Here is a 14,920-nt window from a genome sequence, read left to right as displayed (position 1 = left end):
TACTCAAAAAATTAACACTAACAAAACAAAGTTCTATAATTCACAATATTGATAAATTAACTAAGTTATGTTAACTATCTACAAAATAAATGGTAAAACTCTTTAACCCACACCCATAGACAACATACCCAACTACAATGACAATCAAATTATGCAAACCCTTACCTTAGATATGAATTTGCTGAGAGGGAAGAGCAGTGAGAGTGGAGAATGTGGTTTTGTGAGAGTGAGTGGTGTGAGAGTGGTGTGAGAGAGTTATGGGTGAGTGAGAGTTAGTGAGGGTGAGTGAGTGAGAGAGTTAGTGAGGCTGAGAGCTCTGTTTTAGGTTTTCTCTGTGTGTTACTGAGGGTGTGAGTTTCTGTGAGAGTTAATGCCACGGGCTGAGGTGTATATAATATGCCCAGAGGAAATCGAGTCTATAAGACTCGAGTTACTCATAAAAACTCGAGTCTCTAAGACGCGAGTTCCATGCGTATATAAACTTAATTTTAAAAAAAAGATATAGTAAAACTCGAGTTTATAAAACTCGAGTTCTACCGGAAGTAAAACGAGTTTTAAAAACTCGAGATCCTGGTGGCATTTTGTCCACTTCAGCAAGCCCAAGCGCGCATAAAGCGAGTTTTTGAAACTCGATTTATTATGTAAATCTCGAGTTTCAAAAACTCGAGTTGCTATTTTCCTACATAGTTTCAAACTATGCCTAACTTACTATATTCATGCCATTCACATGCCTAATCTGCACATTCCCCCAATGGATTTGATTGAAATGTGTTTCAGTTTTGGGTTCTCTTGTTGTGTATTCTTTTTTAGATGTAGTGATTTTGGGGTACATGGATCATGCGACCATCTTCTTGATCTGTAAGCATATTTTGATTATTGGGATTACTAGGAAGTGAAGATTGGGTTTCAAAATGTTGCTTCAACTTTGGGAAAGGTGGTTCAATTCTAGTGCAGTAATCTAAATGGTAAATGGAGGCATCCTCCCATTCCTGTTTAGAACTGGTAAAAGGTGTGTCATACTGTCATCAGAGGAAATGTTCTTTTATAATCCATTTCTAGAAGAAAAAGATTTTACCCAGGGGTTGCAACTGGACATAGCCTCTCGTGGTCTCTCGTGGTGGTGACCCGTTTCCAAAACAATAAAACGATGAATGGTTAAAGAAATTGTAATAAAATTAAAAGAAAAAATAAAGATGGGAACAAAATTGGTAAAGAAAAGAAATTTTCTTTTTAAAAGCTGATGTGGACTTTTCTTCCCATCTAAGCACGGATGTAGCCACTAAAATTCTGCCACGTCAACATTTTATTTAATATTTAAATATTAGACATGCTAACAATTCAAACTGTTTACTACGTAGACATTTTCTGTTAGTGAGTTAACGCTAAAGATCAAATTGACTACAAGTTAAAAATAACAGGGACCAAATTGACTTCTATCAAAATATAGGAACTAAATTGACTGTAACTCCAAAATATAAGGACCAAAATATTGTTTTCGCCTAATAATAATAAATAAATAAACAAAGACCCAACTTAAGGGAAAAGTTATCACACTTACCATGATACATCTATAGATGCACGTCTTTTTCTCTCTTTTTTTTTTTTTTTTCAACAATTCAACACTCACAATAATGAGATAGGAGGATTCAAACTTTGATTATCCTTACCTCCTAAAGGAGGAAAGATGAATATGTAACAGGCGAATAAGAATTTCCAAAGCCCAAACCATTGGGCCACATGCATTTTATTGGTATGGAATAGGAAATTAATACATATAAATACAATTTAGGTACAAAAACCAGTAAAAAATTAAATGACACAACGGTTTGACCTCGGTTAAACCTCGATTCGACCTCAAAATCTTTGAACTTCTCCCTATTCTGGTTCTTTAAACAATGATTTCAAAACCACGCTCATGTATGCCACTATCATTTTATGTACAAACTTGAACGAAAATTAAACAAAGAAATATTATTTATAGTTGAAGGCCTGAAATCAAGAGGATTGTTCCAGTGTCCAAATTGTTGATCAGACCATCTCATGTTAACATTTTCAACCTCCAAACCTTCAATGTGTTCCATGATGATCCCAGCAATGCTATGATTAACAAGTCCCTGGCATCCGGGTCTGTAATCTATCAATCCACCAGAATAATTTGTCCATCTTCTGTAAGTTAGGTTCACATTTATGAATCTTAAATTGCTTAGTAGCCCATGTTTAGAACCTGATAAGAACACACCATTTTCAGAATTTGCAGTGATGTTAATAAAAACTACATTTGAGATTGAACCCTCCTTTGCACTGGAGTCCCTTGGGCATGTTGTCACATATATAGGCTCTGCTCTTCCCCACCATGAAGGATCATAGTATCTTGTGCTTATGTTTATGTTTGAGAAAGTAATATCGCTTACATTTCCTACACAGGGTGAATGTTTAAAACTTCAAAAAAAAAAAAATATAGTGTAAAAGTGAAATGGAGCTTAATTTGTCAATCATTCAAGAAAAATTCTCAATAATACAAGAAAAGCAATATGAGTGTTACCTCCATCACGTATCTGCAATCCCAGCCCTCTATGAGACTGTACAATTGTGATATTGTCAAAAATTAGACCCTTGAAATTGAATGAACTTGCACTACCAAGTTTGATTGCTGAAGATTTTGTTCGAATCCAACAGTTTGTCACAGTCAAGTTATAAAGAGGGCCAGTGTATGTCTTTGGACATATAGCATCATCTCCAGTATCAATGTGACACCTTGTAATGACTGTATTATTTGAATCCTCTATATCAATCCCGTCATTGTTAGGTGTATTGAAGTTTCCATAAATCGAAACATCATGAATTGATGTGTTTTCACACCGTACTATATGCAAGCTGTTCATCAGATTCATGGCTATAATTAAGAGTGATACAATATAAAAACAAAGTAATTGACCAATGAATCATAGTTTATAAATCCAATAGCAAGTTGCAAGCACAAATACATAGAAGAGGAAGATGAATGACTCACGGACTAAAAAACCGAGGCAATTGCATTCAAACTTGACTATCAAAAATACAAATTATGAACACCAGCCTCACAAACAACGCTCAAAAACCTTATAAACACAAACAACTCATAATCATTCACAAACACAAAATAACTCAAATCCTGATCCACCCAAAGCACACTCAATTCAGTCACTGTAGGTATCTTTTGACCCCAAATTGTAATAGACATCTTTCAATCTCAAATTTATATTGATCATAGATCCATGGTAGAAAGAAATGAACCACAACGGCAAAGTCACCTGTGAGAAGGAGCAACCATAGGCCTATGTTCTCACACTATGCATATATTTTAATGCATGCATCTTTTAGTCTAAGTAAAACTACAAAGCATTTGAGCAAAAATAAAAATAAAACTACAAAGTTACTTCCCAGACAAGGGGGAATATCTTGGATTGGACTTTGGAGCCACCAAACTCTTAACAAAATATCTATATATAAGCCTTTAATTTTAATTTCTTGGCAGTTAAGTGATACCAAATTACTTCTTTAGCAAATAAAATACTTTCCTTTCATGACCAAAAAAATGAAAATGTAATGAGTAACTAAGTTAAAATAGGAGTCTGAGGCAATTTCCCATAAATCTCCACCTAAAGTAATCTTCTTTCTTGCAGTGACATCTCCACATTAATCCAAGTGAAGCTCTCCTTGCGCAAGACAATCATTGTTTCTGTTGGATATACACGTCTGATAAGTCCCACATTGAATAATAATGAAAAGAATAAGTGGTTAATATAACATAGTTGAGCTCATACCCATTGAACTTAGGTCTTTTGGGTTAAGTGTGTCTCTATATGCTATATTAACTACCCAAGGAGCCTCCCTAAAGTGTTTATCTCCACAACAAAATGGTATCAGAGCTTAGGTGGTGAGTATATGTTATATTAACTATACGCAATAACCTAGTAAACCACAAGCACTTACAATCCCTCACCAACGCAAACTAAGGAAAATCTCAATACATATAAATCACACCCTAAAAGTTATTAGGTATCTTCCAGCATCCAAACACAATCACATTTTGCATATATTTCAACCCCAAAATTCCTATTATGATCGAGCCCACCAAACTCTTAATAGCAATGCCTAAATATAAAACTTTAATTCCTATTTCTTAATGGAAAAGAAATACTGACTTATTTCTATGTAAAGAGAAATGTGTTCTTTCTATTGCAAGAAAAGTTTTTTTTTTTTATAAATAACGTAAGAATATTATTAATAATAATAAAGAAATTGCCAAGCCGAGTACATTGGAGATGTACTATGGGTGCAAATCAAGAAACAAAAGAACAACGGTCAAGAAAAATAGAAAATGAAGAACAAGAAAAATGAGAAAAAACTACACTCCATTCAAAGAGAGTGTGTAAGAAAAAAGACTTAATCTCCAATAAAGAGCGTTCGCAGCCCTCAAAACTTCTAGCATTCCTTTCTCGCCAAATGCACCAAATCAAGCAGTGAAGTACTAATTTCCAAACATCAATGTGACGATGTCGCGCAAACTTTCCTTAACAAGCCTCAAACAACTCAAGAACAGTATGAGGCATAACCCACTGAATACCAAACAAGCAGAAAACCAAAGACCACAAATCCCAAGCTATGGTGCAATGAAGTAGAAGATGATCCACCGACTCCCCACACCTCTTACACATAAAGCACCAGTCAAGCACTATCACTCGTCTTTTACGAAGGTTTGTCTGTTGTTAAGATCTTACCTAAGGAAGCAGACCAAGAAAAGAAGGCTACCCTTGGAGGAGCCTTCGATTGCCATATCATTTTCCATGGAAAGGAAACAAGATTATGAGGGAAGAAGGAACCGTAATAACCTCTAACCTCAAATCCTGTATTCCTTGCAGACTTTCAACAAACCTTATCTGGGTCAAACCCTCAAACTAACGACGAATAGACTAGCCCCATAAACCGGTCAAAGGCTTCTTCTTCCCAATCTTGTGGTGGACGACGAAATTGCACATTCCAGTGAAACCTCCCAGCAGACCAACCCATAACTTCAGCCACTGAGGAGTCCTTGGACCTACTAAGACAATAAAGCTCCAGAAAGGCCTCTTGGAGAGTACAATCCCCACACCACACATGCTTCCAAAATTTCACTCTAGTACCGTCCCCCACATCATAAACAAGGAGTTTAGAGAAGTTCAACCAACCACTTCTAATATATCTCCACAAGCTGACCCCATAAGGACTTGTCACCTTCTTTATACGCCAACCACCCCAAATGCTCCCATATTTTGCCTCTATAACCCTCCTCCATAAAGCATCAGTCTCGGTCCCATACCTCCACAACCATTTACCTAGTAAGGCATAATTAAAATTACCCAACTGTCTTATACCCAACCCCCCATCCTGCAAAGGCCTACAAACCTTGGCCCAATTAACTAAATGAATTTTAGGTTCACCACCAATCCCATCCCACAAAAAATCTCTCTGTAATTTCTCCATACGCTTAGCCACCTTACCCGGTAAAGGAAGAAGGGAAAGAAAGTATGTAGGTAAGGACGATAATGAACTTTTAATGAGTGTCACCTTACCCCCTTTAGATAAATACATTCTCTTCTAACCTGCTAATCTCCTCTCCATTCTCTCAAGAATAGGGTTCCAAACAGGTAAGTCCTTAAATTTTGCACCTAAAGGAAGGCCCAAATATTTCAAGGGCAGAGAAGACTGCCCACACCCCAACAGACCCACCAAAGCCTCCAAATTGGGTACCCCACCAACAGGTACCAACTCAGATTTCCCTAAATTAATACAAAGCCCTGACACCTCCTCAAATCTAGCAAGAATCGCCCTCAAATTAGCAATCTGAGAAGGTTTAGCATCACAAAAAATCAAAGTGTCATCTGCAAATAAAATGTGAGACACCATCACTGATGGACCAGCCGTACTACCCACAGAAAAGCCTGAGAATTGCCCAATGGAGGTAGCCACATCCAACATACGACTTAATGCCTCCATCATAATATCAAACAACAATGGAGATAAAGGATCCCCCTAGAACTTCCAAAGTAATCAGTTGGGCTACCACTGATCAGAATGGAAAACTTTACAGTTGAAATGCAATACCTTATCCAGTTTCTCCATTTTTCTGAGAAACCACAACGCTACAGCATATACATTAAAAAATCTCAACTCACATGATCATACGCCTTCTCCATATCCAACTTACATAGCACACCCAAAACTCCTGACTTCAATCTACTATCAATACATTCAGAAGCAATCAAGACGGTCATAAAAGCATTTTGTGAATCCGAAATAAGTCCATGCGCCACCCTACGAAGCCGATTAACCAACACCTTAGAAATAATCTTATACATCCCAACAACTAAGCTAATAGGCCGATAATCCTTTACCTCCACAGCATCCACTTTCTTAGGAATAAGGGCTCGGAACGAAGCATTAAGACTCTTCTCAAACACCGCCTGAGTATGGAAATTGTGAAATACAGCCATAATTTCAGTTTTCAAAACACCCCAACAAGACTGGAAGAATGCCATGGAAAAGCCATCCGGGCCAGGTGCCTTATCACCATTAAAGTCATGGATCACCTCAAACACCTCTTCTTCCTCAAAAGGCCTATCTAGCCAACTTGCATCTTCCACCGAGATGCTAGAAAAATCCACATCATCTACGACAGGTCTGTGAGCCACCTCCTCAAAATAAAGCTGCCTATAAAATTGAGAGATACAGTTTGCTATAGCAGCCGGGTCCGAAGACAACACCCCATCCACCATTAGCCTATCAATAGAATTAACCCTCCTATGAGAATTAACTATACGATGGAAAAACTTAATATTCCTGTCTCCTTCCCTAACACAAAGAACTCTAGATTTCTGCCTCCAACAAATTTCTTCCAACAGAGTAGCTTTCTCTATAAGGTTTTGAAAGTTCACACTTGTCCTTATTGTCATTTCATATGTGTGTGTGTGTGTAAGAGAGAGAGAGTTACAAATAGTGCTAAACTATGTTAGTTTAAACTAATTTGAACTCACCATCTTTTTGTATAAAACAGCCCAAAATTTAACAAATTCTAATTAAATTAGGTTTCTAAACAAGTTCTAATTGCGTCAAGTATGTTCTTTTTTACATAATGTAAATATAAATCTTTTTCATTGAACTTTCCTGCATAGGTTAGTGCCTAGTTTAAAACAATTTCCAATGCTCTAGTAGCCAGTCTCTGTCCCACTACCTAACAATTAAGTATTAACATCTTAAGCCCTAAGGAAATAAAGGATAAAAACATAAGTATTAGATTGAAATATCAATCATCTCTTCTCTCTTTTCTTAATATAAATTATCAAACTTAGTAATAACATTTTTCCTTTATCTCATCATATCTTCTCGATTAAATGATTAAATTTTCTAATCCATTACTAATTTTATATAGGTTGTTTACCAAGTCCCCCCCCCCCCCCTAACCTAGCCCAAAAAATTGGACTTCCTAGATTTTATCATATTTCTTTACAACTTCGAAATCGTGTTTCAGATGAAATTCAACCATGGGATTCTGATCATCTATTGTCTTCACAAAAAAAAAAAAACAAAATTTACAATAAAATACAGTGAACAAGAAAAACCTCAATTTGTAGCTAAATTGGAACTGATCATTGCAAGATGCTAGCACAAGTCGCTACTTGTTTACTTAAGATTTTTATTTTGGATAAGTAAATAATATTTATTCAAAAAAGAATCAACCAAGTACACAGGAAGTATTCTAGCTGAAAGTTATAGAAGAGATCTAAAATAAATTTGAAAAAGAAAACTTCCCTGCAGCTACCATCCACTCGGCAAGGTCAATTTGCTTTAAATTCTAAAGTTGTATGCTCACATCTTTCAAAGCTTTTTGCATTTCTTTCCCTCCAAATGCACTGCATCAAACAGTGAGGAATGGCTCTCTATATATCACAGCTTCAATGACACCCAAAACTACCTTGCCAACAAACTAGAAGTTTGACAACCTTTCTAAGCATCACCCACTCCACCCCAAAAAGTTTAAAAACCAAACCCCATAATTCTCTACCAAGAGGGCAATGTAACATTAAACGGTCTACAGTCTCCTCATCCCTCTTGCACATACAACACCAGCTCACCAAAATAATGTTATGCTTCCTCAGGTTTTCCAAGTTTTCCACGGTGGGGATATTCCCCAAAGCAAAACCTGAAGGAAAAAATCCACCTTACTAAGGACAAGGGGTTTCCAAATACTCTTCCATGGGAAATGTCGCCAACTATGCGAGCTAACACTCTATAACAAAATTGAACCTCAAAGCCTCTCTGAATCGAAGGCAGGCTTCTAGCATAACTTATCTACTCAGCCTTCCCCACCTTAATGGAATACAGTAGATCTAAGAACATAGAGAGAGATTCCAATTCCCAATCTTGAATTGCACGATTAATCAACCCATTCTGGACATATGTTTGGTGTGGTGATTATACCCTTAAGGTTTCCTTTCCTTAATTGTTTCGTATTGCTCAAAATCAGGATGCTTTTGGGAGTGCATAATGTAGAAGATAAAAACATTCTTGTAAAGAGGATAGAAACATTCTCGTAATCTATTTTCTAAACTTGCAAAATTCCTAAAGTGTACATCCCATCTATTACTTAGATAAAAAGATTTTGTACATGAGTTGGTAGCCTAATGAGAGTCCATTTTATGATTAAGATATTAATTGCCACAACATTTAAAAATTTTAAACAACATGAAAATTTGTACATGGTTAGATTTGTAATATTTAATTTAAACCATAAAATTGATCAATCTCAAATGAAACGATCATTTTCAACTAACCATAGGCAATCCAACTATTTTGGACAAAGGAGCTCATTGTGCTCTCACTTCTAGTTTTCTTCACCAGTTGTGACAAGAATCATTAGAACTCGAATATCAGATGCCACTCAAACTTGGTTTATGGAATAATAGTTAGTAGAAATTTTTTATTTCCTACACTAACAGACTAGATGGCCCATCCCAACATTCCAATCCTTTTGGCCAGTTGCAACTTGATGGTGGAAATGTGTCACCAAACAAGTCTATGTAGGGAGAAATTTTCATACGCACCAATTATACAGCATCTCTCTCATTGACATGTGGGTCCCACGTGTCAGTGAGAGAAATGCTATATAAGATTGGCATATACCATCCCCTATGCAGGAATCCCCCCCCCCCTCCCCCCACCCCCCAAAAAAAAATTCCATTTAAGTGGGACCCACACAAAGTTGTATCGTTCACGTTGTTGACAAGTTCATGTGATTTGAGTCTGTTTTACTTGGAGAGGATTATAATACTTTTTTGCAAGTGCTAACCTTGTGCATTGTTATGAAGGGTTCAATTTCTATAAGAAAATGAAAATGAAATAACAATTCATTTGTTTTGGAATGGTTTTTCTATATCTATAATTATCGCAATAATACACTAATAGAAATATCAAATTTTTTCTTTTTTCTTTTGGGTAAGTACAAATCTCTACAAGGGAGAAAAAAAATTTTATTATAGTTTCCCATTATACATTTTGTAACAAAAATTCTTTAAAAGGGAACTTATTCACAACTAACCAATAAACAACTGTCAATCAATATTTATATTTTATTTTTGATATATATATATATATATATACCATTAAAGTAACATGTATACAGGTTAATTAAGGAATTCTACATGAAGGCATACGTTCATAACATGGAGGAAAGCTATAGGTAAAGTGTTACCTTAAAATATGAGAGGTCATTTGTAATATTAACCCTAAACCATAAAATTTGTTCAATTACAATCAACCCTATTATTTGAGATTATTTTGCAATATCCCCCGAATCAATATCTAAATTAACAATCTCGTTAAATATAAATAAATAAATAAAATATATATCAAGCATATTACTAGGCTGATTTGGTGGACATTACAGATTAATAAAACAAAAATATCAATTTCTTAGGTTGAAATTCTATCTTATCTATCCAAAAAAAAAAAAAAGTATATCAGTTTGGACTTAATGCATCTAACCACCCAACCAGCCCACTAATTTTGAACGATGAGAGAAGCATAGCAAATTAATCTTACCTAATGAGTTGATTGTAAAAATTTAGAATAAATACAATTAACTCAAAACTGCACAGAAAGAAAACACACAAGGACAAAAAAAGGTGGGCGGTGGAAGAAATATTGAAAAGACAAAGGATACAAATGCAACAAACATCAACTCTTCCAACAAACGACACATATAAACTATCAATCCTAGAAGAATAGCTAACTTTGAACAACAACAAAATCATTAAAAAAAAAGGGGGAAAAGCTAGAGTGTAATAAGAGTATAGCATAGTATATACGCACCACCAATAAGCAGGCTCTGTGAGTGTGATATTCCAAACCCTGACATTCTTACAGTCAATAAATCCAACAAGCCTGGGTCTACACTCATCTCCTAAACAAGCTCCGGTGGTGTTCCAACTCACCATCACGTTCTTCCTCTCATTAAACCTCTTCACGAAACCCAAACCATGTCCATCCACCACGCCTCCGCCAGTGATCCCCACATCACTTGCGTTCTCCGCCACCACCACGTACCATTCCCGCAATTCTTTTGGGTAGTCCTCTATTTTTGTACCACCCAACAAGGTTGCATTTTCTTTGATGTCCAACACGACACCGGATTTGAGGAACAAGGTTCTGGTGAGGTAGGTTCCAGGAGGGAACGTGACGTGGCATTGGGTGTGGTGGGAGGTGGGGCAGGCTTTGATGGCGGATTGGATGGCAGCTGTGTCGTAGTGGAGGCCGTCGCCAGTGGCTCCGAAGTCAGTGACTGATAGTGAGTAAGGGTATATGGAGAATGGGAGATGGATTGTGGATGCAGTGGCTGAGTGTGATTGGTGGATTGAGATTAAGAGCAGGATGAGGAGGAAGAGTTGAAGGAGTAATGGCCCTAATGGGGTTGCCATTTTTAGTTTCTTACTTGCACCCATGTTTGTAATTAAGCAAATTCATCTCTCCATAGCCAAAGGTAAAATAAATGCATCCAACTCAAAACTGCAAAGTCATTGAAATGTATTAGAGGAGTGAACAGTGAGGGAAAAAAACAGAGCATAGGAACTTATATCACAAAACTAACTTGAGTTGATCAGCACAATAACACTGAAACATGCACAAACAATTAACAAAAGTTTTGTCATAGCTTTTTATGCTATAACTTTCTCATTTTGCCTTTTTTTTTTTTTTTTTTTTTTGCGGAATCTTTCTCATTTTGCAATTAAGATTTAAGAGTGAACAAACATAGAGTTTTATGAAACCGTGGTCTCTGAATATGTAAATTACCTAATGTAAAGTAAAATGACCAAATTGTCAAGGCACAAACTTCAATAAATTATTAAGTCCTCCAACCACTGTAGGTTAGTAGAACTCAGTGCATTAAAAATGCCACCAAGAACAACAATAAGAAAGAAAATGTCAACCTCAAATCATTGTGCTTCATTAGAAACTACTGAAGACAGACAAGAACAAGATTAGATTCTACACATCGTTCATGCATTTCAACAAGAATAATATAACCTTGTACTTCAATGCATCCATCCCGTTCTCTTGCAATTCATCTAACAAAGCTCCACCAGTTTTGACAACACTCTTCGATCTGTGAAATAATATTGGGAAAAAGGCATGACCTTTACAAAATAGAAAGCAATGTAGTGATATTGTGTAGCACAAGACAACATTATAATATGTTTATAAGTACACAAGTCTTTTGGAGAGACGTAACTACACAATGTACCCATATATCATATCATTAGATTGACATTTGATAATAATCATAATATCAAATAAATTAGATGGCCATAAAGAAATTAAAAGCCTAAACCAAGATGCGTGTGTGTGTGTGAATGAATAAATAATAGAGAAAGAGGGGTCCTTAGTTTGTTTGCACCGTGAGCGGTTGCTATCTCATGCACTGTCAAAGGCAATCAACAAATTTACTGATGCAAAAAACTGCATTATCCATTGGTATAAGGAGTAAATAAATGTTTTTGCAAAAAAAAAGTATTGAAGTAGCTGCCAGAAGAATTTTTCAATGAATTTACTGGTATTACTGCCAATGAGGTCTTATTTGGCATTAACAAATAATCAGAGTACCTGACATATCAATGACAAACTATATCTTTGAAAGAGATGAATAGCTTAAGTTGAGAAATGACTGATAGTGCAGTATTATTGCAGACAAATCTCTCAATAAATAGTCATGAAAAAATTGACTGGTGGCTGTGTTAGAGATGGTGGCTCATATTCTGGATGAGAAAAAATTACAGGTCCTATAAAATTTTTCCTCATGAGATTTTTTCCAACCACAAAATTTTCTGCATACTGATACTGCTAAGTCCTCTTGGATAAATTAATAAGTTACTCTTTGCTTTAGAAAGTTTATAACCCATGCTTGATGCTCACATAAATACTCTTCTTGGTTAGGAAGATTTATACTTTTAAAGAAATGTTTTCATTTTTGCCAAAAATTGATAACCCTCCTCTCCCAATTATACAGAGCTTTACCTCTTGAAGGTGAAAATCAAAAAATCCAGTCCCTTCTATTTTTAGCGGAGCATTGGATTGTCGGAGCTTGAATACACAGAATAACCCATCATAACTATATTAAACAAAGAGCATGATTAGAAAAATTCAGCCCATGATTAGAAACTTAGCAGGACAGCCCACCCCAACTCTCCTCCAGGATGAAAGAAATTTAGAGAGCATGCCTGAGATATTTGAGGGATAAACAAGAACTCAATGACAATCTTAGAGATATTTTTGAAGATTGTGTTCTTTGGGGAATTTTGTCAAACACAGGAGTGGAGTGCCCAAAAGGTTTAGGTTTTGGTGTTCATGGAATTCGTGAGACTTGTCCCAGAAATACCCAAATCCTTCTTGTTTAAAACTCATATTAAGTTGAATTATCCACCAAAATAAATCATCATACACAAACCAACTATTATCAAAATCCAACACAACCTACCCAGACTACATGATCAAACAATCAGCGAAAAAATTGATTAATAATAGTTACCAGATAAGCTTTTGGAGAGAGAAAGAAAGCTTGTGAGGTCAATCTCTGGTTCGAATTGCTCCCGCAATGCAAGATATACTGCTATTTTGACTTTTGATTTGAGAGAGAGAGAGAGAAAGAGAGAGAAAGAAAGAAAAGGAGAGAAAGGTAGAGAAATATTTTGATTTGAGAGAGAGAGAGAGAGGGACTACGGTAATGATTTATAAAAACTTTAACAATTTCATAACAGTTATTATAAGAAGCAGATTTTTAATAATAAGATCATAAGATCACCAGTAGTGTGGTGCTATAAAGATATATAGCTATTATGAGCACCATCATATACAAAAAATGTGTTACATCAGTGTAAAATTTTTACCTACTCAACTACAGTATATAGTTATTTATAGTTGTACACTGTAACTCAAAAGCTAAAATCAAATAATATATTTTATGGATTCTCAAAAGAAATATGTATATATTTTATTATCTCTCTCATTAAAATAATATATGTATTTTTTCTCTTTCTATTTTTTCCTTTGTTCCAGCATTCTCCACTCTCACCCAAGCTCCGATTCATCATCTTCCTCACCCAAGCTCACTCTTGGATTGAATGAGAGGGGAAGTAGAGTAGATTTAGCACAAAATTAATTTATTTTTAGTCAACTTTACTCTACTCCCCTCCACTCCCCTTCCTTCCCCGCTCCATCCAAACAGGCCACTGGTCAGCCATCACCGCTGACTGAAAGCACTCTCTCCCTTAACTCCTCTCAAATCTCCACCATTCATCCCATCGCCCCTTCCATCATCCACCACATCATCAAGAAATGCGGCGGGGTTCGCCACAGCATCTCTTTCCTCCAAACCCTATCGTTCTTCAACTGGGCCATAGCCCACGATATTTCGGCCCAGTACCCTAACCATTACAACGAAATGATTAACCTCGCTGGAAAAGTTCGCCAGTTCAACTTGGCTTGGAAAGTCATCTATTCGATGAAAGCCACCGTGCATATATTGTGTTTGTGTTGTGTTTAATCGAATGGAGGACTATGGAGGTGATTCTTGTGTTTGTGTTGTGGCTGATTTAGGGTTGTGTTTGTGTTTAGGGTTGCTGGGTGTTTGTGGTGGCAGTGGTGCCAGGGTGGTGGTGGTGGGGCGGTGCCGTGAGTGTTTGAAAATAGTGAAGAAAAAAATAATAAATAAATAAATTGTTTAATGTAGTAGATATATTATTTTATTGTATTGAAAATTAAGGATGTTTTGTAAAATGAGAAGGTAAAATAGATAAAGTAACTTTTTACGGAGCCATATTGCTAAATTTATGACTTCACTAATGTGGATACTCTCAGGTAGGTTAATGAATTAATCATCCATTTAAAGAAATTTTTTATAAAATATTGAAAAAGTTGTGAAAAAAGTTTATCACTTTTATGCTTTTACATTAAAAAAAAAATTAAATAGTTTACTAACATACGCCCAAAAGGCATACCACATACACTAATAAAACCCTAATAATAAAACCATGTTTTTGATTAATAAAAAAGAACAAGAAATATTCTTAATGCCATGTTAGGAGGGATAAAAAAACAAGGTGTAAATACACTTTTGGTCTCTACATTTTGGGGTCATTTCTATTTTGGTCCCTGCATTTCTATTTTACCACTTTTAGTCCCTAAAATGAAAAACGTGTTCCATTTTGGCCCTTACCGTTAGTCCACTAACGAAAATTGCTTATATGGCAAACTGAGTGCACTACTGGCACATTAACCGCTAACATGACCACAATATTTTTATAACAAATCCTAAGTGGCTGGTTGTTATTATTGGGGCAAAAAAGTAATCTTA

At 35.9% G+C, this 14,920-nt stretch overlaps 1 protein-coding gene across 2 annotated transcripts; it reads right to left on the bottom strand.

The window, feature by feature from the left end:
• Positions 1–1,710: 1,710 nt before the first annotated feature.
• Positions 1,711–13,323, bottom strand: LOC142607694 (uncharacterized). 2 transcript variants are annotated; one of them, XM_075779284.1, is made up of 6 exons: positions 13,097–13,320; positions 12,586–12,679; positions 11,599–11,677; positions 10,387–11,079; positions 2,543–2,874; positions 1,711–2,416 (listed from the first exon to the last, which is right to left on the bottom strand). In XM_075779284.1, the coding sequence occupies exons 4-6, from the start codon at positions 11,013–11,015 to the stop codon at positions 1,929–1,931; spliced, it is 1,449 nt and encodes a 482-aa protein (XP_075635399.1). In that variant the 5' UTR covers positions 11,016–11,079; positions 11,599–11,677; positions 12,586–12,679; positions 13,097–13,320; the 3' UTR covers positions 1,711–1,928. The 2 variants fall into 2 exon arrangements, with proteins under 2 accessions (XP_075635399.1, XP_075635400.1); XM_075779285.1 differs by lacking the exon at positions 12,586–12,679 and having other exon boundaries at positions 13,097–13,323.
• Between the last annotated feature and the right edge of the window lie 1,597 nt (positions 13,324–14,920).

The sequence above is a fragment of the Castanea sativa genome, chromosome 8, assembly GCF_040712315.1.
Source record: "Castanea sativa cultivar Marrone di Chiusa Pesio chromosome 8, ASM4071231v1".
Lineage (NCBI taxonomy): Eukaryota > Viridiplantae > Streptophyta > Magnoliopsida > Fagales > Fagaceae > Castanea > Castanea sativa.
The sequence above is the reverse complement of the archived record's forward strand: the minus strand, read 5'-3'. Positions and strand labels throughout refer to the sequence as shown.